The sequence below is a fragment of the Heteronotia binoei genome, chromosome 1, assembly GCF_032191835.1.
Source record: "Heteronotia binoei isolate CCM8104 ecotype False Entrance Well chromosome 1, APGP_CSIRO_Hbin_v1, whole genome shotgun sequence".
In the NCBI taxonomy this organism is placed as follows: Eukaryota; Metazoa; Chordata; class Lepidosauria; order Squamata; family Gekkonidae; genus Heteronotia; species Heteronotia binoei.
This window is the reverse complement of record NC_083223.1, coordinates 140,575,676-140,599,835: the sequence shown is the minus strand read 5'-3', so window position 1 is coordinate 140,599,835 and position 24,160 is coordinate 140,575,676. Positions and strand designations below refer to the sequence as shown.

The window sequence follows — 24,160 nt, the reverse complement described above, 5'->3', positions numbered from 1 at the left end:
CCTGTACTACGGAAGGGGGTGAGTAGTGACTGAAGACACGGATTTGTTGCTTTAGTAAGTCAACATTTATGGACTCTTCATAGCAATACAAACCATCTCAATCCCATTACAGTTAAGCTCTATATACCTGCTGTGGGAAAAAGGGGGGAGAGTATACCCTGTAGGGAAAATTCTGCTGCTAAGGCTTAAGCTGGTCCTATTATACTTTTTTAAAATGACAGGTGCAGGCAATGTAAATGTGTACAGTAATGTTAAAATGGAATGAAAAACAACTTTAAGTGAATTCAAGGCATGATATACATTAGTTCAGAAATAAGGAAAGGTTTGCTATCTTTCTACACACATAGCTATGCCCATCCCTCCTCCTATGCACAAGGCAGCAACTCCCCGCTTTTTCCCTCTTCGCTCCAGTGCATGCACTAGAGTAACAAGGATGCGACATCCAGATGCTCCCAGGGGATGACCAAGGGCAACAGCCCCACCTTCAACATTAACCTGCCAAAAAACCAAACAAGCAGCTTATTTTCTTTACGTTTGTTATTGTTCTGTAGCTAAGAAGTATGACACAAAAGTTCTGTTCATATGGCTTAACTCTCCTTAAAAATCTGTAGCCCAACTACTTGGCAAGTTTTGTAGAACAGCCCTGTTACAATAGGAATTTAAAAATACAGTCTAGCCTCCCTTGACCACAGTGCTTGACTAACTAGTAGTTGCTTAAAGGTTGCACAGATGCCTTAATACAGGTGTTCAGTGCTGTATCTTCCTAAAAGAAGCTATAAGATGGCCCCACCCCCAGTATCCCTTTTTGATTTGAAAGCATATATTGTCAGCTTTCTCTAAGACTATGCATAACACATCATAGACTATGATGTTTTACCTGAAGATCTTTCTATCTGCTATTTACTCCAGGCATTGAGCTGTTTTCACTTCTGTCCTTCCTTCTAGAGAGCCAGTTTGGTGTAGTGGTTAAGTGTGCGGACTCTTATCTGGGAGAACCGGGTTTGATTCCCCACTCCTCCACTTGCACCTGCTAGCATGGCCTTGGGTCAGCCATAGCTCTGGCAGAGGTTGTCCTTGAAACGGCAGCTGCTGTGAGAGCCCTCTCCAGCCCCACCCACCTCACAGGGTGTCTGTTGTGGGGGAGGAAGGTAAAGGAGATTGTGAGCCGCTTTGAAACTCTTCGGAGTGGAGGGCGGGATATAAATCCAATATCATCATCATCTTCTACCCTCTCTTCATTTTCAGGACACTGTTCTTTCTTAGGTTACAATAAAGAGCTTGGGGAAAGTGCTTTTTTAAAAAAATTAGTATGTAAAAACTTATTTGGACTCCTGGGCAAACACTACAAAAATATCCCTTAAGCTTGGTAGATTCTAGTATCTCTGTTGAGTTTTCATTACCATACATACCTTTTCAGGGTTCAATTTTAGCTCCCTTGTTATTGCTACACCTAGTGAAGCAAAGGCCTCATTAATTTCAAACAAGTCCACTTGGTCCATTGTCCACCCTGCTTTTTCAACCTAGAAGACAAAATACCATTAGAATTGTTAATTGCTAAAAGTAAAATTGCTTTGTCTTTAAGAATGGCGACAGTGAAGGCTGAAGGATTCCAGACACAGTTCAAATTATGTGGTAGTGTAGATAGCTGGTGTATGAATTAAGACCAAACAACAGCATGCTAAATTCTGTTTGGCCCTACAAAGACATGGAAGGAGCCACTATGGATTGGAACCATGGCAGAGGCGTTTTTCTCACGTGTGTGGGATATTTTAAGCTACAGATGGGGAAGAGGCACTTTCCCCCTACTATAGCTTGAAGCACAAGCTCCTGGGGCTATTTTTATAAAGTTATGGAGGAAGATAATCCCTTAACCCAACACAGTTGCCTCAGTATAGCTGTTTTTAGGCAAAGATAACATCCGAAGTTCCAGTTATAGAACTTCAGCATCCAATGTCCTTTAGACATAAGGTTGCAACTCAACTGACACAGGAGTAAGTGCCATTAAACTCGGATTTACATCTAAGTAAGCATTCACAGAATTGGGCCATGAACCTTCCAATGCATATTAAATGCTACGTTTCTGTTATTAGAGTGTTTTTAGATGGAGTGGTAGATGTCCAGTCTAACGGTGATTTTTTTGGCACCAAGTTCCATTAGCGAAGAGTAAGAAAAGGAAAAAAGGAAAGGTCCCCTGTGCAAGCACCAGTCATTTCTGACTCTGGGTTGTAAGAGTAAGAACATACTGCCTATTTGTAATAGTTTTGTTTTCAAGGTCAAATAGTTACTCTAAAGAAATCAACGTATTCCTGCTGTGACACTTACCGCTTTCTTTATGGCTGGGACAGGTCCCATTCCCATTACAGAAGGGTCTACACCTGCTTGCGCCCAAGACACAATATGTGCCAAAGGTGTAAGACCTCGTCTTAGTGCTTCTACTTTTTTCATGAGAATTACAGCTGCAGCACCATCATTTATACCTGAAGACAGAAGAATAATGTTTCTGTTGAAAAAACTAACACAGCGGGAAACTTGGTACACATATTGGGCTGGATCCGATTGAGCATTTCTGCTTGTGCTGCAAGAGCTCTTGTGGAAGTGGAAACACAAGATTCATTGCAAGCAGCTGAGCTCTTAAGCCAACTTAACTGCATCCCATCTACATTTCCACTTACACAAAAAATAGCAGTATAGATATCAGCAACACTTCTCCCCTGACCTTTAATCAAATATCTCGCTGTTGGATTGTAATGGTGACTGCATCAAATAGCATTTTTGAATTTTCTAGACAACACTGATCAGAAGTGAAAAATCAGCAAGATCTTACAGTAGATCTTGTGCAATATCATGCACAAAAGGCCCTTTGTAAAATTAAGCAAGCTGTTACTTTTTACATGGTGTGGTTCAACCCATCACACTCTAAATAATATATATATCCTTTGCCTTCTCCCATGCTGTCTTTGGCAGGAGAAGACAATCCTGAGAAAGAATTGCTGCTAATTTACTCTTTCATTTCTTAATTGAAATCTTTATTTTCAACATTCTCCTTTCTGTGTTACATCAAAATGAAAGTCCATGCTCAAAAACCTCCTGAAGGCAAATGTATCAAGGTGTTTTCCTTACTAATCCCATTCATTTAAACAGGAGCTTCACAACAGAAGTGGCTGTGTTGTACCTCAAGTGTAACAGTTAGTGCTAAAATTTTGAGAAGCAAAACTAACAGTGCATGTTCACTAGCAAGACAACAAATTGAGCTGTATAGAAGCAACACTGAAATCCCAAAAATACCTTCCTAAACCCATTGACTTCAGTGGGCTTAGAAGGATGTGTAACTAATTAGGATTGCTCTGTAGGAGATTTTGCAGAAGGTGACTTTGGAACTGACCTGTGGTTTGGGGCAAGTACTGGTATTGGGATGATTCTTTCTAATGCAGAAATCTGTAGTGTCTTATCAGACATGCAGATTTCAAAAAAGCCATGAAGAGCACAAAGAAAACAAGATATGATGGATTAGATCAAAAAGAGCATATGCAGAAGTATAAAATAGCCACTGCTTCTGTCTTGCAAATTTTTGTGTAAATGAGTTTGCACAACAGTTCATGACATGCTAATGGTAGATTCTACAGTTGTGCTGGTTTGCTTCTAATGCAAGCAGAATTTGGATTTAGTTTCACATTTCTGGTGCAGCGCTCTAGCACAAACTAATCAGCCCTTCTTTGAGGCAGAGATGCCTTTTATACATGGATGCTTTTGTATCCAACCCAGGAGAGTTCTTTGGATGTGAGGAATACGAGAAACTATTTCCTACAGGTGCTGTTAGTAAAAATTGCGGTCATGGCCTTGGACAGGAAATTATTAAACTCAAGATGCAAACAACAAAAATGCTATAGTCTTCAATACACTAGTCCTCATTAAAGCTAGCTACTATCCCAAACCAGCTGATTTAAAGGATGTCTTATGACTTGGTCTAGAGATCTGGGTAAACATTACTGTACAAAATTCTATACTTTCCAATGATGTCTGCCAGAGAAACCCTGTTTTCTTGTTCAAGCCCTTGGTAAATAGCTGTCCTACACTACCATTTCGCATGCAGATTTTGGAAGTGTGAGCAGCTAGGTCTGCTAGTCTTTGGATTTCAGCTTCCCCCCACCCTTAGAAGTCAAATCTAAACAGTGTGAATATATCTTCTAATGAACATTCATGTAAAAACAACATACATTAGCTTTAAAGTTCCAAGTAATATAAATAATTTTGCTCAGTTTGGATACTCTGCTCTACTTGTACAAGTCTGATGTGGGGTTTTTTTTGATAGGGTTGGAAGAGATGGGAAAAGGCTGAGATACTTGGTAGAAATCAGTATCAGTAGGACTCTGGGGATAACAGGAGGCTTTGGGCAAAAAAAGTTGTCATGAGCAAACCCACCCCGCCTGAATTTTGACAATATCAAAGATTTTTAAAAAGTAACCCTACTGTAATAAGATACTAAATAATTAAATATTTTAAAACAAAAAAGCATACTCACTATCAGTTGTAAGTGCTAATAAGCACTACAATAAAAGAATCTAAGAGAATCAATTCAATAAGTATAAAGCATCCCAAAAAAACAAGGAAAGTCCAGAATGCAGTCTTCAACCATCAAGTGAGTGTGGAATGTCCAAAAAAATTACATGAGAAATCCTTGGAAATGGCTATCTCATTTCGATCACTTTCTTCAGTGAACTGGAAGAAGATTTTACAATATAGTTTTGCTGAGCAGATACCAATTACAAAAATAAAAAATTGTAAAGTCACTTCATCTTTCCCTGCTTGAAGAAGAATTGCAGATTTATACCCCGCCTTTCTCTCTGAATCAGAGACTCAGAGTGGCTTACAATCTCCTATATCTTCCCACCACCTTCCCCACAACAGACACCCTGTAAGGTGGGTGGGGCTGGAGAGGGCTCTCACAGCAGCTGCCCTTTCAAGGACAACCTCTGCCAGAGCTATAGCTAACCCAAGGCCATTCCAGCAGGTACAAGTGGAGGAGTAGGGAATCAAACCCAGTTCCCCCAGATAAGAGTCCGCACACTTAACCACTACACCAAACTGGCTCTCCATGAAGCAATGTTTGTATGTGAAGACAGAAGTTATTTTCAAAGTTAAGTAAAACAATATGTAAAGCAAATTCCTATGGATATTTTGTACTTATATATGTACTTATGTACTTTTTGGATACTTTGTATTATTGAATTTATTCTCTTAAGATTCTTTTATTTCAGATAGATAATTTGTGCTGTTTATTAGCACTTACTACTGTTAGTCAATTACTACATTTTTTTGTATTTAAATATTATATAGTTTCTTATTATTGCATGGTTACTTATTTTTTGATCACTCAAATTTGAGGCTTTAGAAATAAAACAGCCTTAGATTGCATTCAGACATCACAATTAACTGTGATTAAAGAAAAATGGACACACACCCAGAATCCCAGTGTGGTTTAGTAGTTAGTGTGTTGGACAAGAATCTGAAAGACCCAGGTTCAGATCCCCTTCTGCTATGGCAGCCCAGTGGGTCACCTTGGGTTGGAACTCTCATCCTACTCTACCCCTCATAGAGCTGTAAAGATAGAGTGGAGGTTGAGGAAGGACAATGCTGCAAGCTGCTTTGGGTCACCATTGGTAAGAAAAACGGTATGACTATATAAATAAATATGGCCATGATTCTTTGCATAAAAAGAGGTGGAGAGAAGAAGCAAGGCCCTCTAATGCAAGTCTTGCACCAGTCATGTTTATGCACATTTTTTCTTACTGACAGTTTCATGTAAAACCTGAATGCAGTCATTATGACCTCAAGGTATTTTCTTGATGTAGAGAAACACATTCTCTCTTAATTTTCAGGGTGGAAACAACAAACTCCTAAAATTCTGAAACAGGTATCTGTATTTCACAGATTATTCATATTTTCCACTTCACCTATCTAAAGCCAAACAAAAGATAAAATCTTTTGAAACTGATGCCTTCATGCATCCTGTGAAGAAACACATTTTTCACTCTGAGTTTTAAAATATTTTGCTCTCTTGGCCAAAAAAACCCCAACACCCCTGCTGTTCCACCCTCACTTCAGCCACTTTTTAAGAAATGCTAATAGAGGATCTGGGTTATGTCACCTTGAGCTTAGCAGGGTTCGCAGGTTGTCATGCCTGTGGCCCCTCAGAGTCAGGCTGGTGGAGGGGTGCCACAGATGTGACACCCCCCAAAAAGACCTTGAAGGGGTCTTCTTTTGGCATGGGACTTTTACAGCAAGTCAGGGGTGCAGCGGCGGCTGTTCTTGTTCTTCCTGTATGCCCCGAAGCTCCCCCCGTCATGACAGCCAATACAGCAGAAAGAGGTGAACGCCCAAACGCTTCTGATCTATCACTTCTCTACCTCAAGCATGACAATTCTACGTGGCAAGTAAGTGTGCCTTTAATACCACTGGGTCGTTTTACATAACAACAAACAGCAGTTCAAAGGAAGAGAAAGAGGTTGATTGTAGCTCTCCTTTCCCTGTGAATGAGGCTTTGAAAAGTTAAAGAACGTTTTAAACATTGGAAATAATCTGAATTAATCTGAAGACATACTTAAATTGACCCGGACTATAATTGGATATCTGTTAAAGAGGCTATTATTTGGTTGCAATATGGTCTGAAGAAAAATGAGATATATTTTAGAGATTTCTCTTTGTCGTTTGATTGAAATTGAAATGCTAACACTCAATCTCAGTTGAAGGAGATTCGGAAATCTGGGTCTCTGAGCTACTTGTCAACTTGGATTAATAGACTGAGTTTGTTGACAGAAAAATGGCTTTGCCAAGCAAAATCTTTTATACAAAAGACATTTTGAGCAGTATAAATTCTCTGAAGCAGGATCTTGGTTCATTTACTGAGTTGATTAAGAAACAAATGGGAGCTTTTGTGCTGAAAGCTAGTGAAATCTCAAATATATACGAGCAGAGTATTAAAGAGAACCTGGTGACATCTGTGGAAGTGAAAAGGGAGAGTGATCCGCTGGGAAACGAACAAAAGAAAACCAAAATGGAACCCTATGGCACACTTAAAAAGAAAGATCGGAAACGGAGACTGATTGAAGTTATCTCGAGAGGAACAAAGGCTGTGGAATTCTTACTACTTTTACTGAGAGGGATGACTGCATTAAGGAGAAAGGTGTATCTTGATGTAGAAATTTTTCAGGAAGAAGGGTTTTTGAACTAGCTCTCTCTCTGTGAATAGTCAGATATGGAATTTTTAATAAGAACTGATATGTGATTTTAAAAGGCTAAGTGAGACTTTTGGGCTATAATAAGTTGTTTTTCCTAGAGTAACATGGACATAAAAGCTAAAGCACTGAAAAGTTTTGAAAAGAATATGTAAAAATAGTTAATTTAGATTAATTTTTAAGAAGGCAAACAACATACTTATTTTGTAATCTGGTAAATTTGCTTTTAATAGATAAAGATATTGGTTTTTTATGCTTATTATAATGATGATATTGTTAAACAAGCTGGTCCGTATTTTGAATATGGTTGAATTAAGCAGTAAAACTAAGATGTGGAAATCTTTGAGGAAGAAAGATTTTTGAATTGTTGTTTCCACTGTGGGCAATTAGATACTTTTTTTTTTTTTACTAAGAACTGATATGCGATTTTAAAAAGGTAAGTGAGATTTTAAAGATGGAAAAGTCTTACAAAAATGTTATATAAATAAATAGTTGATTTGGATCAATTGTTAAGAAGGTAGGCTGCACAATTATTTTGTAATTTGGTAGATCTGTTTTTAGTATGTTTGTCTGAAGAAATTGTCTATAATTAGATAAATTATTGTGTTCTATTTTTAGCTTGTTAAGGAAAAAGATATTTGTTTTAGATTGTATTAAGGAGAGAGGATGTGCATTTTAGCCATAAATTTGGATATAGAATTTTTTAGGAAGAAGGGTTTCTGAATTGTCACTCTCTCTGTCTGTGAGTAGGTGGATATGGAACTCTCAATAAGAATTGATATATGATTTTTAAAGGTCAAGTGAGATTTCTGGGTTATATTAAGTTGCTTTTCCTAGAACAATAGGGATATAAGAGTTAAAGGATGGAAAATTTTGAGCAGACTTTTAAGGAAGAAGGGTCTTCAAAATGTTATATAAATAAATCGTTAATTTGGATCAATTGTTAAAAAGGCAGACAGCACAATTACTTTGTAATCTGGCAGATCTGCTTTTAGTACGCTTGTTTGGAGAAACTGTTTTTACTGAGATAGATAAGTTACTATGTTGTATTTTTTTAGCTTGTTAAGGATAAAGATATGAATTTTATATGCTTATTTTAATGATGATATTGTTAAACTTACAAGTTAGTCTGTGCTTTCAATATGGTTAAGCTCAGCCAGTTTTGTGTTGAGACTGTTCTGACTTTTTTATACTTATATATGATGAAGAAGAATTGTTTAGACATATTTCAAGTAATAATCTAGTAAAATTTTTATAATGAAAGACAAAGATGGTAAAAAATATGGAGAACTTTATACTTGCAGGTAGAAAGAATTGGGTATTTTATTTGGAGGTAGAATTATAACTGATATATTTGTATTCTTCTTGGTTTCTGTTTTTCCCACTCTGTATACACCCCTTCCACTCTTTAGTGTATATGCTTGTGCTGCTTCGTTTTGTAGTTAACATCAATAAAAATTATAAAAACAAAAGAAATGCTAATAGGTTTAGCTAGAGACAATGGGATGATCAAGCCCCCCCATAAAAAAAAAAAACAAAAAAAGAAGAAGCAGGGAACAGATTTGGAAAAATTTAGACTAAAAAAAATTCAGGAAGAAATTCCTAGATAGGGGTATGCAAGAAAAAAAAAATTGGTATTTTTCAGGTTCAGGTATATGGAGTCTATATTCTATGATATTCCTGAATCACAATATTGGTATGGTGCTGGGATTCGGGAAATAGTTGGGATCACTGATTCCCACCCCCACCCTTGGCTCCTAAATTATAGCCTATGGGTACCATTCCTCATAGGCTATAACAGAGAATCAATCTGGGGAGGCTGTTTTTTTGAGGTAGAGGCACCAAATTTGCAGCATAGCTGCTCCTGAAACCCTCCCCCAAAGTTTAAAAAAGATTGGACCAGGAGTATAATTCTGTGGGCCCACATCCTCCATTGTCTCCAATGGAGAAAGAAGAATGTAAAGGGATGCAGTCCCTTTAAATGCTTCTCTAAGATGCACCATGTCCAATACAGTGAGCTCATCCAGAAGTCTTCCAACTGAACTCAATACTTCAAAAAAGCATGGAACCTGCTTCTTACAAAAAGCTTAAGTGCCTTTTTTCTCCATGCCTTGCAAAAGTCCCAGCCAAGCTGTAAAGAGCTGTCAGCTCCATCCTGCTCCAGCTGATCCTCTCTTGCAGTTTCCAGCACAGAGCTAAGAGCTCTGCACCGCCTCAGCTGGGGCTAGCTTCTGCCAGTGTAGCTGACCCAATAAAAGCTGAGGGAAAAAAATCAGCTTTTGCGGGGCTCAGCTGTATCAGTAGCAGAATACAGATCTTAAGTAATACTTGGAAAATACCAATTAAAACCCCCACACATGTACTCCTGGAGACTTCAGGAAAAGTTTCTTTGACCTAGCCTGACCTAGTCAGTGGGTGGGGAAAGTGAAGTGATAGAACTCTTGGGAGCAAGTTCTCTTTTGTGCTTTTGTGATGTCTGACAATTACCTGAAGTCTGTGGGAGGGGGCCTTTGCCATGAGCTGGCCTGCACACGTGAAAGAGGCTTGAAGGTAGTGACACTCCTGTAAAAGATCTGTAACCTTCTAAGCTAAGGAGCCTGTCTTATATTAAACATCTAATAAGGCATGTATAGTGAGAGGGACAGAGGAATTGCATTTTACCTTTTTCTTTTGATTCCCTTTCTCAATTATGTGCTGTGCTAAAAGTATGCTTGTGGACGTTTTCTTTTAAAAAATGCTTTGTAACTTTTGATCCCTGTAGTGATTCTCTGTGCCACCTAGAGCTCCACCATCTTCTATACACCGTTTTAAAAGGAGCTCCAGGAGGAAGAGAAGGGCTGTCAATTGGCAGGTGGCTACTCCCCCAGTGATGCACCAAGCAATAAACTGTCCCTGTGGCAGCCATGCACTGGGTAGAATGAGAGACAGAGACAAAGCCTCTGGAAGAGAAGCTGGGAGTCTGACTTCTGACCCTCCCAGTGGGCAATTCCTATGAAGGTTAGGTGGTGGCAGCAGTTGAACAGAGAGAGAGAAATGCCCCTCCAGGTACCGTGAAAACCCAGGAGGGCAGGGTGGAACAGGGCTTGCAGGCCAGAGCAGAACTGTTCCGCCACACAACCTTTTTGCAAAGCTATCCACAAACAAACCTGAAGCATTTCCTGCAGTCACAGTTCCTGTTCCATCAGTCAAAAAGGCAGGCTTCAGTTTTGCCACTGCTTCTAAGTTACTACCATGGCGGGGGTGCTCATCTGCTTTAACTTCAATAGGACCTGCAAGGGCAAAGCAGCAAGTAATATCACAGTGGTCACTGTACATTTTAAATTAAGAACAAAGACATAGCTATGCAAGAGGGGGGTTTTAATTAAATAAAAATATTACATTTTTTTTAGTAAAGCATGATGAAGTTTTTCACAACAAACCACTAAATTATTATCTCTCTTTTAAAAAAAATAGATACACTTGTTTTAAAAGGCAGAATCCTTGCATAAAGGCCATTGCTTTTAAGGCAATTAGCTACTGAACTGAAACCCAAAGAGATCTGGATACTCTCCAAGAGTGGATTAGTGTGGATGCCTGGTGAGATGTTTGTGAACATATTTTTTATCCAGTGTGCATCACCATACATTTACCTACAAAAAGCTCATACAGGGACTCTGTGTGTCCAGAAGAGTATGCTCGGAATCTGTTCCATAGCCATCATATTAGGGCTCAACAAAATGTACTAGAACAGTACTTCTTAGTTAATCTGTGAATCTTTCTGAAGTATAACATTTAGCCTTTCTCTCTTGTTAAAAATCTAAAACACTTAGAAACATTTTTGAGACACATCACTGAGTTCTTCTCTAAGTGATAACCAACTTGTTAAACCTTATTATGTCACATTACGGGGGTGGGGATGAAGCAGAGAAGCAGGCACATGCACACACACACACACACCTTTTCTGGAAGGAACAAGAACAGGGACAATCTCTTTCTCAAAAAAGCCTGCCTTCTGAGCATTTTCAGCCTTGTATTGTGAGTTTAAAGCCAGCTGGTCTTGCTCCTCTCGACTGACTTTCCATTGCTTGGCCACATTTTCAGCTGAAACAGAAAATAACGGAAACTTTCAAATATTTTGGCTATCAAGGTTTGGTTGAAATGATGATGCCTGCAAAATAGGCACTGAATGCAATAAAATCTCTATAAAGGATTATAGAGCTGTATTTCTACCATTTAGTGATAAATGCTTCTGGGGGAGGTTGCTTTAAAGTCACAGATAAGTAAAAACAAATATATCTCTCTTAAGACCATTTCTACACCATGGAAAACCTCTGCATCAGCATTCTTAAGTAATCGAACTTTGTAAAACTTTCTACACAACTTTTTGCCTTCCCTGTTATCCCATGTTTTCTGAATCCACTTTTTCCATGATTCCACCCCCCCCCCTTTTGAATCTGAACTCACAGCTTCCCAGTGAGGAATTCCCAATTTCAAATTTTGTTTCCCACTGCCCTTTTGCATCATCAGTACTGCATATTCAACCCTCTCTCACCCCCCTTCAAGTTGTTCCCTGAGCAATCTGCTATTTTTTTAAGCGTGATGTTGATTGTGTTACAATGTGTATTTTTCATTATAATATCACAATGTTATAACTGGGGAAAAGACAGTGATGTTTCATGTAGCCTTCTCCATGCAATTACCCATTCATGAAGTTCCTTTCCTTTTTTATTTTTTGTTAGTAGGCTTTGACATCATGTGTTTGTATTGTTTCTCAATTCATCTTCCCTTCTCTTCCCCTATAGCTCTCAGCATGGTTTCTTTAAGTACATGAGAACACATTTAGTATGCTTAATAATTACTGAATAATACCATTATGAATTGGTATATCCAGTGCAATGATTGCCAGCCATTTTAGAAATGGCGGCAATCATGCTGTTCCCCATGATACATCCAGCCTTTTTACAATGTTATAACACTACTGCATATGCACAAAAAAGAAGGTTCCGTCACTGACATTTAGCCTACTTCATAATTACTGGATAACAGTATTATGAACTGGTGTATCCAATTCGACAATTGCGAACGGAATACTATTTTTATTAGGATTTTGTGGGAATCTTTTTGTTAGCCATTTCCTTAGTTGGCGCCTGAGAGGCAGGAGACCTTTGAAATGGCAGCAACCATGCTATTCCCCACGATACAGCCAACCTTTTTTTACAGTGTTATGATGTTATAACTCTACTGGTTATCCAAAGAAGGGAGGTTTCGCTATGAATTGGTGTATCCACTTCAGCAATCACCAGCCATTTTCTTAGTTGGTGACTAAGGAGGAGCAAAGGATCTTTGAAACGACAGCGACCATGCTGCTCCCAACAATACATCCAGCCTTCTCAAATAGCATTATGTTATAACGTTACTGCACTTGTGCAAAAAAAACCCAGGAGGTTCTGTCACTGACATGGCCACACCACTCCTGTTCAAAGGAAATGCAGAACACAAGGGGAGGGTAAGATCTGAATTCAAGAAAAAATACCCTAAAACAAATGCCCTTTTGTAGAATGGGTGCTGCAAAGCTGGAACATCAGCTGGGGATTCAACTCACCGGGAAACAGCAGCAACACTAAGGTGCAGAAAAAGTCTAAGACAGTTGCACGCAGATGTATGTAATACTCTTTCCACCAACCTTTGCCATTTTAAAGACTCCTGTGGCTTACCAGTTATACCCATGTGGTAGTGGTAAAAGGCATCTGTCAAACCATCTAGGGTAATACTGTCCTGCAAACAGGCATCTCCCATCTTCATGCCATTGCGCATATGAATGATGTGGGGTGCCTAAAAGCAAAGCATTTTGACAAATTTGGAAATCCAAAATGAAAGCCACTCCTGCCCAGCCCTTAATCACAACAAGAATCTTCTATTCTTCAGGTTTACAAGAAAAAACACTGCTGTAGAGGAGAATCATCCTAGGCTCACAGTCAGGGAGGGGGCACTTTAGGCAGTGCCCCATATTGAATCTTCAATGCCCCTACCCCAAACTTCCCCTTTAAGTCTCTTTGAAGTCGCTGCCACCATCTTTGCCTGGATTGCTATTTCCCCCGCTGCCTTTAAGACCTGAGGCTGGATTTGTCCTTGCTGGGTGTCTTGAGGGCACTGGAGGTGGTGCAGCTGCATGATTCCTTGTTCAAGCTGGGGAGGCTGGCAGCCCCCATCACGTGGCTCTCTGCTGCTGCCCTGCCCTTGCAGCAGCCACTGCTACCAAAGAGAGAGCAGCAAGCCACCACCATGGATGCAGGTTGTTGCCATGGGGCTGTCAGGCTCACCGACCCCCTTCAAAGCACGCTGGAGAAGGGGTGTTTGCTGGGGAGTCCAAATAGATTCTGAAACTTCTTTGTAATTAGCAAGCATTCACAAAGATTTCTTTTGGGAACATGAGCCTTTAACACAGGGGTCCCCAACCCCTGAGCCGTGGACCAGTACGTGGCCTGTTAGCAATCGGGCTGCGAGTTGTATAATTATTTCATTATATATTACAATATAGTAATAATAATAATAATAATAATAATAATAATAATAATAATAAGACAACATTGGATTTATATCCTGCCCTCCACTCCAAATCTCAGAGTGGCTAACAATCTCCTTTATCTTCCTCTCCCACAACAGACACCCCGTGAGGTGGGTGAGGCTGAGAGAGCTCTCCCCAGAAGCTGCCCTTTCAAGGACAACTCTGCAAGAGCTATGGTTGACCCAAGGCCATTCCAGCAGCTACATGTGGAGGAGTGGGAAATCAAACTCAGTTGCCCCAGATAAGAGCCCGCACACTTAATCACCATACCAAAACAAAGTGCACAACTGTATCAACCTGAAACCATTGCCCCCCCACCCCCACCCCCTGCCAAGTCCGTGGGAAAACTGTCTTCCACAAAACCAGTCCCTGGTGCCAAAAAGGTTGGGGACTATATGCCAAGTTCCCACCACCACCTTTTTTTGAGTATAAATGTTAACCCCCAACCATGAAATCTTATGATCTTATTTAATTTAATTAGCACCTCCCTGGCGTTACCTTCTGAAAAAATTCCTGGCTATGGAGTTGAATCATCCACTCCCCAGTGTAAACTAGCTCTAAACTAGTTTGTTTAAATAGGACAAAAGCAATGGTTTTACCATGAAGAGAGGGTCTACTCTTTTAGGCTGGAGATAAACAACACTGCTTCTCCTAAAAGGTAAAAATGGTACTGTTGTCTGTGATCTGTACACTCATCCACTATAATCTTTTCCACATCATTTTGGGTTTCAAAAACACGCAAAACTTGTTTCACAAAGCAGACAATGGGGCATCACAATGAAGCCTCATTTCATAAGTCTTCTCTGACTTGGGCCTAAAAACTCATACACGTAAACCAAATCCTAGCTATAACAAGTTAATAGATCCAGCAGTACCTTTTCCTTTTATAGATTATGGGTAACGGGCATCTTATCAGAATTAAGCTACTTCTTTTTTTCTTCTTTATTTCAAAGGAAAGTTGAAATAAGGCAAGTTGTCCACTATTTATGTAAGTAATATATATATATATAAATTACATTATTAATTAAAAATTCTGCTTAACAGTCAGTTGCAAGAGTTTGGGTTGCTTCTTTTAGTAAGCATCACTGAAAAAGAAGAAACATTTAACAATGCAAGCTGAGTAGCAGTACAGTCCTAAACAGATCCAGGTGGGTGACCATGTTGGTCTGAAGCAACAGAACAAGGGCGGGGAACCTTCGTCCCGAGGGCCGTATGTGGGGATTGCTGGGCCGAACCAAGCCATGTGGCAGCCTCCCTGGGGCCTGGCTGGCCAGTGAGGATTGTGGTGACCAGCTGTGCTGTGCAGCAGCCTCCCCAGGGCCAGGCAGGGATCACAGGGCCCAGATGTACTGTGCGGCAGCCTCCCAGGGGCCTGGCTGGCCGGCCAGAATTGCTGAAGGACCTGGAAAAGTTACTGTCACAGTTCAGTTTGCACTTGATTATCCCTGCTGATGTGGCCTAATATGCTAATATTAGGGGATGTGGTCTAATACGCTACTGAGTTCCTGCTGGGCTTTTTGTACAAAAAAACCCTGGACCTATGCATTTGCCTAGGGCGGCGGGCTCTGTGTGCGTGTGTGTGTGCCCGCGAATGATGTTATAAATATCCATATGGCCCTTGACAGAAGAAAGGTTCCCTACCCCTGCAATAGAACAAAGTTTGAGTCCAGTGGCACCTTTAAGACCAACAAAGTCTTAAAGGTGCCACTGGTCTCAAACATTGTTCTTCTCCTAAACAGAGTTACACCCTTCTAAGTCCACTGACTTCAACTGACTTACAAAGGTTTAACTTTGCTTAGGATTGTATTGCATAGTACAGAGTCTTCTGATAGAAGAGCACATTTCCAGGAGCAGCACAAAGACATTGTAAAACTTTTTATGGTTCTTTATAGCGTAACATCTGCTTCACAATTGCTTGGAAAAGCACTCCTCAGCCCTGATGTGCTGCTGAGGCTGAACCCCCGGAAAGTTTTAGAATGCCAAACAACAAGAGCTGCCATGTCATCATCTGAAGATGGTGTATATGCTGTGAAGTACTCCAGGGAAGGCTGCAATCACTGCAGCTGCCCTGCCAGCTTACTTACATTGCTCCCCTTTCTCCTTTGCCTGCTGTGGGGGTAGAAGGTGCTATAGCTGGATCTTATCAAAATATCTTGGATCATTTCAAGACAGCTTCTGGACAAGGTTCTGCAGGGCAGATTTGATTTAAAAGCCAATTCTTGCTGGCCTGAATATTTACAACCCAGATGAAAGGTTTCATTTTAGTATAAGAAAGTTTCAGGTCAGTTTTAGTTATATAGATAATTATGAAATCACTGCAGGGTGAACTATCTCCAGTTTAATAGGTTAATCATTTATATTTGGACAACTTTTCTGCTGTACTATAATCATTAACAATAACCATTTAAATTGTTTTATTTAACTAAAATGATAACATTATATAGCGGGGTGGTCAACGGTAGGCCTCCAGATGTTTTTTGCCTACAACTCCCATCAGCCCCAGCCAGCATGGCCAATGGCTGGGGCTGATGGAAGTTGTAGGCAAAAAACATCTGGAGAGCTACCATTGGCCACCTGTTATATAGCATATGCAGGGCTTTTTTTGAGCAGGAACACACAGAAACACAGTTCCAGCTGGCTTGGTGCTAGGGGATGTGGTCTATTATGCAAGTAAGCTCCTGCTGGGCTTTTTCTACAAAAAAAAGCCCTGAGCACACATATTTTTGTATTTGCTTACACTTCCATGAGGATACACTCATAAAGATCTTGATATTTCTGGAGTATTCTACCCCAAAAAGTTCACTTTCTTTTGTATTGCTTGCCCTTCTCTCCTCACACTTAGCTATTAACATCTCCTCTTTATCCAGACCTGTTCCACCAAACAATCTTATATATCAGGGCTTTTATTGAGCAGGGATGCACAGGAATGCAGTTTTGGCTGGCTTGGTGTCAGGGTGTGTGGCCTAATATGCAAATGAGTCCATGTTGGGCTTTTTTGTATAAAAGCTGTGTGAAACAATGGTGACATCAGGGGTGTGGCCTAATATGCAAATGAGTTCCTTCTGTTTTTTTCCTACCAAAAAACCCCCTGCTATATTCATTGAACCTCTTGAAACTTTGCACTTAAGAGATAAGGAAGGGAGAGAGGAGGCGTGTGTGTGGGGGGGGGGGGGGATGCCAGGCAGCGAGTCTGCCTCAGGCACCATGGGGCATCGGACTGACACTGCTCCTTATATACATTTGGCCTGAGTTTAACATGCCCCCTATGTCAGCAGCAATTCATCCAGCTGGTCTCTCCAGGATCCTTCATTTGCATTTCCTAAGAGAAATGCCTTGCATCCCGATTGGAATGCAGGCATCAGGGTCCTGGAGGGCAATGAAGAATGCTTCAAGGTCAGCTAACAGACATAACAAACCAGCAGTCAAAACAACCAATACACAACAAGGACTGCGGTTTTTATAACACTTTTGCTGTGAAGAAGAGGCATGTTATCTTTGAAGACACAAATTCACAGTTTTGAGAACTGCAAAACCAAGAATCTGTAATAATTTCTTCTAGGCAGAAAAACTGCCCAAAATAATCTTATAGAAACCTCTGGGATGCATATTGTGAATGGATTAATGGAATTCATTTATATACTAAAAAAATTAAACATTGCATGAGTACACGACCTCACAATACATAATTAAAACTAACCCTCATTTCATGATGAATAACCTTTGGGCTATAATGTATCTTAAACAGAAAACTATCTTAGATAGATTTTTCCTCAAAAAGCGTTTTATTTTTAAAAATCCAATTTAAATAAAAATCTGATTTAAATTTTAAAAAGCTGATTTAAAAAAAAAAAAAGTACTGATTTTATCCACTCAAGGACCTGCCAAACAGATGAAGCAATATGGAGTTTCCTAAGTGTTCATCACTTCTGCATAATTCTTCCACACATAGTAGGTATAAAGTCTATTAAGGTCACCACTGTCTACTTAGTTTGGTGACCGCTCTCCAAGCTCTCACACAGGTCTTTCACATCACCTACTACCGTTTAACTGGAGACATTAAGGAATGAACCTGTGACACCCCCCTGCACACAAAGCAGATATTCTGCCACTGAGCCACAGCTCCTCCCTCAGTGCCTATGCAGAGCTGGCCCAAATCTTTCATACACAATCTCTTGTTAATGATTTGAAGTCTGAGTTTCTGATCGACTGTCATTAATAACACTGTTGTCTTACCTTACTCATGTTTTCCATGCCTCCAGCCACCACAACACTGGACTCTCCTGTCATAATGGACTGAGCTCCTAGGCATACAGCTTTTAGACCCGAACCACATATCATTTGGCAGCTCCAAGCTGGTACCTCATATGGAATCCCTGCACCAACACTGGCTTGTCGAGCAGGATTTTGACCAGCACCTGCAGAGAAACACAACTCAAAATATGCAGATAATAATTGCTCCCTAGTTTTTTTTCAAACTGAGACAAATTGTTTGCTGTTTTTGAGTTCCCTCTCCCTGCACTTTGGCTTTTAAGTTAATAACCAGCTCTTCCTTTGAGAGCTTTGAAAAGTTTGTACTTATTGTGTTCCTTAAATCTATATTTCAACATTTTCATGTTATGGTTGCTTAAATTATCTTTATTTTGAACATCCTGGGTTGAACCTGCTTTGCCTTTGGAATAATTATAACTTTCCTGCACTGGCATATTCTCAGTATCACTTCATCTGTGGATAACTTTTCAATTACATTTAATTAATAAGATAATGAGCATCTTCTATGAGGCAAAGCAAAAAAAAAATCAGCTTGCTTTCTGACCATTCCTTTCCCCAGCAATTACTTATCACCCCTGGTTAGAACAAAAGTACATTCTCTTTCAGGATATTAAATGAAACAGCTTTTTTCCAATTTAGCCTGGAGGCCATTTTTGAAATAGCATTATACTCAGTCATCTCAGCACTCCTCAAAGCAGGTACATTTCTATGGAAGACTGCTGAACAATGGAGGTGAATAATTTGGGTGGGACAATGTTGTAGGAATGAAGGGCTGAACTGAATGATCTGGTATCAGTAAAGGGTATAATGGAAGAAATATGCAGTTGGTAGTATTGCAGGAGTGCACAAGGGCAGGAGATGTCTTTACAAGATGTACCAACTAAGGGTTAGGTTTGTGGGAAAGGAAGAAAGAGAAAAGTGTACCCTTCTGCACTGTACACTAGAGCTAAGAAATTGATAGAAAACTTAGAAGTGGATAATTTAGGTTTAGAAATTTCTGGGTAAGAAATTCACTTCTTACAATGCAATCATACTTCGAGGTTATTTTTCATAAATACCACCATGAGTTGATGACATTTCAGTTGACACCATCATCTACAAGTTATTTAAATAGGTAATTTTTAGCTCTACACTGACCTGGAAACTACAGCTTATCCAGAATGCAGCGGCAAAAATCCTGATGGGAACATCATGGATGGCATATATTCAACCTGTGCTGTGCCAGCTACACTGGCTCCCAGTAGAATACCAAGTCAGGTTCAAGGTTCTAGTATTGAACTTTAAGGCCCTGAGCAGTCTGGGACCAATGTATTTCGGGGACTGTCTCCACCGTTATGTCCCCAGGAGAACTTTGCGCACTACTGACAACAACCTGTTGGTGATCCCTGGCCTAAGGATGTCCAGCTGTCCTTGACCAGGGCCAGGGCCTTTTCAGTTCTGGCCCCAAACTGCTGGAACTCTCTGCAAAATGCCACGAGGGCCATGTGGGACCTTATGTAATTTGGCAGGCCTTGTACAGCAGAGATGTTCTGACAGGCTTTTGTTGAGGGCAGCAACTTTTTTTTATTGGCTGGCATTCTTCTTCCCGCTCCCTCCCTGTATATTGTTTTTAGTTCCCTTTCCCTGTCCAAAAAATGGCCTTGTAGTCCAGAATTGGGACAGAAAATTTATAGAAGGCCATCTTGGTTCTTTTATTTTATTTTATATTGTATACTTAATTTTAATGTTTGTCTATTTATTCTATGGTAATTATGCCCCCTTGTATGTCACCCAGAGCCCAGTGTAAGCTGGGACAGGGCAATTATCAAATCTAATAAATAACAATAATAATTTTCAGTGGCACACCTTCATTATTAAATTCTCACCCTGCAATTAAATTTTATAAATTAAAAAATGGTTCTAGTATATTCTCACACAGTATTTTCCTTCAGAAAATGAAACCTAATAAATCAATCAAATCTATATGTAAGGTTGACTCCTACCAGGCTGTAAACTTTAATTCCTCATTGAAGCAGAAGGCAAGACAACTGCTGCATCTTTCTTCTGGTCCTGTCATCTGCCTCCTTTCCACCTATCATGCCTCACCTGAAATCCTATTTATTACAGAAGGATGCAGATGACGAGACTACATAAGAAACAGGTGTGAGAAGCCATGGTATTTCATCTGCTGCTGTATCAAAGATACTAAAGTTTACAATTCAAGTAACTAGCTTGTGGGATACCATTTTTAGATGCGATAAGAGAAGATGAATTGCACAATAACAGAACTTCAACAGCTGTGATATAACATAAATGCACATTCTGTCCACTTATTGCAAATATTTGTAGATAAGAGGTTATAAACAGTTCAAAATAAAACCTGGATTTAGATTTAAAGATATACCTGCTGCCAAGACTTGTCCAAATATAACTTCAGATACTTCTTCAGGCTTGACATTTGCCCTCTTCAAGACTTCCTTCACAGCTACAGAACCAAGCTCATGGGCATGCAAGGTAGACAACGTACCATTGAAGGATCCTACATAAAACATTTTAAATCAAAGACAGACATATGCCCATTCAACTATATTCTATTCATGTCTAATGAAGGAACCTTTGGCTCTCAAAAGCTTATATCCTGAAATTTTCATTGGGTTGCCATGTCATTTACAGCATTTTTACTTAGACACAAGTCCCTTTAATTTCAGTGAAGTTTGCTCCAAGTAAAGGGTACAAGCTTTCAATACTGAATTTAAAAACAAATGCCATGTCTAGTTTAAGACACTTAAACTTGTTTACATTACATCATTGAGTAAAGGTGTCTGAAAGTGACCACCTGCATTTTATTCCATTTCACCCACAGTCAATTTTTACCCAGTGTACAAGTTTCACTATGTGGGCAATCAAAACATGTGAGGCCTCAATTCTTATATTTAGCTACTGCAGGCCAGTACAGTTACCACTTCTGGAACTATCCCATCTATTTATATACTTTTAGCAATATACATCTGGTGGATCAGACCAGTGGCCCACCTAGTCCAGCATCCTGTTTCACACAGCGGTCAACCAGCTGCCTTGGAGGCCAACAAATAGGGCATACAGCCATATAAATCAGTTCCCAGTCAATCCCAAATCCAAGGGAAAGACCAGTTTACAAGTTAATGTACTTTGGACTGAGGTGGATACAAAGTCAAGTGGGCTAGCTGAATCAGTCAATAGTGGCAAAAAGCAAAAAAAAAAAAAAAGGAAGACTCATATGACACATTATAGCATGGCATTTGTAGGCTTTCTGGATATGCTTTACAGAATGGGAAATGATACAGGTGAATAGTTGCTAGCAATCCAAGTGAGGAAGTTTGAATCTTTCATTATAACAGGTTGCTGGCTCCTGATTTAGGTATTGGTCACTGGCAAATAGACAAAGGGAGGTTTGACTTTCAAAAGCTTAAACCCTGAAACTCTTGTTAGTCTCTAAATTCAAATCTTACTGGCAAATGCACTCAAGTGGGTAGCGATGTTGGTCTGAAGCAGCAGAACAAAGTTCGAATTCGGTGGCAGCTTTAAGACCAACAAAGTTTTATTCAAGGTATGAGCTTTCCTATACATGCACACTTCTTCAGAAAGACTGAAATGGAAGTTAGCAGTCCATATATACGGGTAAAAGGTTATTTAGCAGCAATTTAGCATACAGCATAATAAAGGTGTTTAACATGCAAGGACGAAACTGGAATAACACAATAAGCCTTAACTAGACTCGCATCCCTGGTTCTGAGAAAACAGACGGGCAGTGAGCCGATTCCTATCGCACTACTTGCTCTAGACCCTAGCCCAATCCGAACAAGAATGACTTGTTGGAAACTCCTACAAAGCAATCACAACACAGTTACACACGGTGGCTCTACAATCACAGCCCAATCACTGCCAGGCACAGCACAGGCGAGGGTGGAGCTTCCAATGGTCACACTGATCTTAGTTTTATTCTGGAATAATCTCACTGAACTCAATGGGATTGCTCTTGAGTAAAACACTTCAAGAATGCAGCACCTATCTCTATCCCCTGCAAGTGCAAGAACTCTGAAAGCAAAAGACGGACTTAGATCTTGAGGGTTTCAGGTTCCAGACTGTATGATAAAAGAGATTGTTTAGTTACATATGTCTCAAGAAACTTTGCACTTAAGAGATAAGGGGTTGATTCTGTGAGCATAGATGTTAGATCGCTGTGAAGGCAATCTTATAGACGTCCATCTCTCAGCCATTACAAGCTAGCATGTCTGTACTTTCCAACATTCTTCAATTCTTCTACCATAAGAAACATTATTAATTATTGTCCAATGTCCAGGTAGTTGCAGCATCCCGAGTGCGGCGCTAAAGCTAAGCCATTCGCTTGAAGAGGCTGCGCTCCTAAACGTCAACCCGCCTTCCTTTTTCTCTCCCTTTTCAGCCTCGATCAGAACAAGCTTCAAGGTATATCCAGTAGTATTAGGAGATATACGGTGGGGACGGGACGGGACAAGACAAGGAAGTATGTTCCGCAAAGAAATCAGGCAGTTAAAGGGCTGGATGGATTATTTGACGGTATCATTACATTCGATTAATCCGCCTGCTCTAAATAGCACACTGCAATGCAATAATAATCATCGCCAAGATCGCTCGCCCGCTCACTTACCAACCGGGGTCCTTGCAGCAGCAACGAGCACAACCGCTTCCCCATCGCTACTCATGATGACTCCGACAGCTACTTCCAGTTCGGTGGCGACCACGGCACGCTTCGGCCTCTCCGAAACTCAAACGCCGCCTGATACTTTCCTTAGTCTCACGGCCGGTGCCAGGCCCTCGCCGTCCTATTGGCTATCCGAGAAAACTCCCTCCCGCTCCTGCACTACGTCACCAAGGCCTCAGCGGAGGGGCGTCTGCGGTCACGTGGCGAGCGAGGGAAGGGTGGGCGTTGTTTTTGCTTCTCAGGAGTGGAGGTTGAGTTGTGGAGGTGAGCCTTGGCCTCAGACTAATTCTAAACGTCTTTGAATTTGATCTTTCCTGAATGCATATTTGCAGTACTCGTAGGAAGTCTCGACGCTAAAGGCACGTGCATGCATGAATGATTGCTATGTATTACATTACTGCTTGGCCTTCTTCCAAGGAACACGAGAAGGCATACGAGTGGTGATTTCCCTTGTTATCATTACAACAAAGTTGTCAGCCAACCAGAAAGTGAATTGACTTGGATGCTGGTTGGTTTGGAGCCAGTTCCAAGAAAAACAAGTGCAAGGCCGTTTTTTATTTGCCTTGGCCATTAGCTTTAGTTTTTTCAGTTGAATTCCTTAGATAACAAGATAGATTTTCTGCTGACTTCCACCCTAGGCCTATCAAAACCTATTACATTTTGCTGTGGGCACCACAATACTAGCTCTGGACCACCACTCTTTATTCAAAAGCTGCATTCTCTGGTACCACCTAGAAAGTGGCATTTTTAATTTCAAGAACTGATATCCCTGACTCACAAGGTCTGTCCAAGAGACATTGACTGTTCAAACCGCATGCTGTGGCATACAGTAACCTTTTCACAGAACTGAAGGCAATTTGAAAGGGGGCTCAATCTAATTAATTTAATTTTAATTTGATTAATTAATTAATTTTTAGATTTATATCCCACAAGTGGGCTCAGGGCGGCTTACAGCAATAAAACAACAGAGTTAAAATAATATAAAACAGGAGCAGCACAGTAAACAGTCTTACAGACATATACAGTAAACAGCATGTGGCTGATGGTTAACAGCATAACATAACACCATAATGGTGAAGTGCTGGGGAAAGTGATGACTTTCAAGGATGCCCGCTGGATTAATTAAAAGCCTGGTGGAAGAACTCAGTCTTACAGGCCCTGCGAAACCTTGATAAATCCTGCAGAAAAGATTACTAATTTTGATATGTTCAGGTGGGTAGCCATGTTGGTCTGGAGCAGCAGAACAAAGTTTGAGTGCAGTGGCACCTTTAAGACCAACAAAAGTTTAATTTTAGGTGCTGTCATGTGCAAGCATGCTTTTTCAGATACATTGAAACGAGTCTTCCTCAGCCATCACAATCTCCTGTCCAGTCTGTTTCTGAAATTCCTTTGCAATAAAACGGCTAATTTGAGGTG

General features: G+C 40.3%; 1 protein-coding gene across 1 annotated transcript; it reads right to left on the bottom strand.

Moving 5' to 3' along the window:
* Positions 1-279: 279 nt before the first annotated feature.
* Positions 280-22,853, bottom strand: ACAT2 (acetyl-CoA acetyltransferase 2). Its single transcript, XM_060241693.1, has 9 exons — positions 22,691-22,853; positions 20,429-20,563; positions 18,010-18,191; positions 12,926-13,043; positions 11,169-11,312; positions 10,379-10,501; positions 2,323-2,477; positions 1,410-1,520; positions 280-495 (listed from the first exon to the last, which is right to left on the bottom strand). The coding sequence occupies exons 1-9, from the start codon at positions 22,743-22,745 to the stop codon at positions 328-330; spliced, it is 1,191 nt and encodes a 396-aa protein (XP_060097676.1). The 5' UTR covers positions 22,746-22,853; the 3' UTR covers positions 280-327.
* Positions 22,854-24,160: the final 1,307 nt, after the last annotated feature.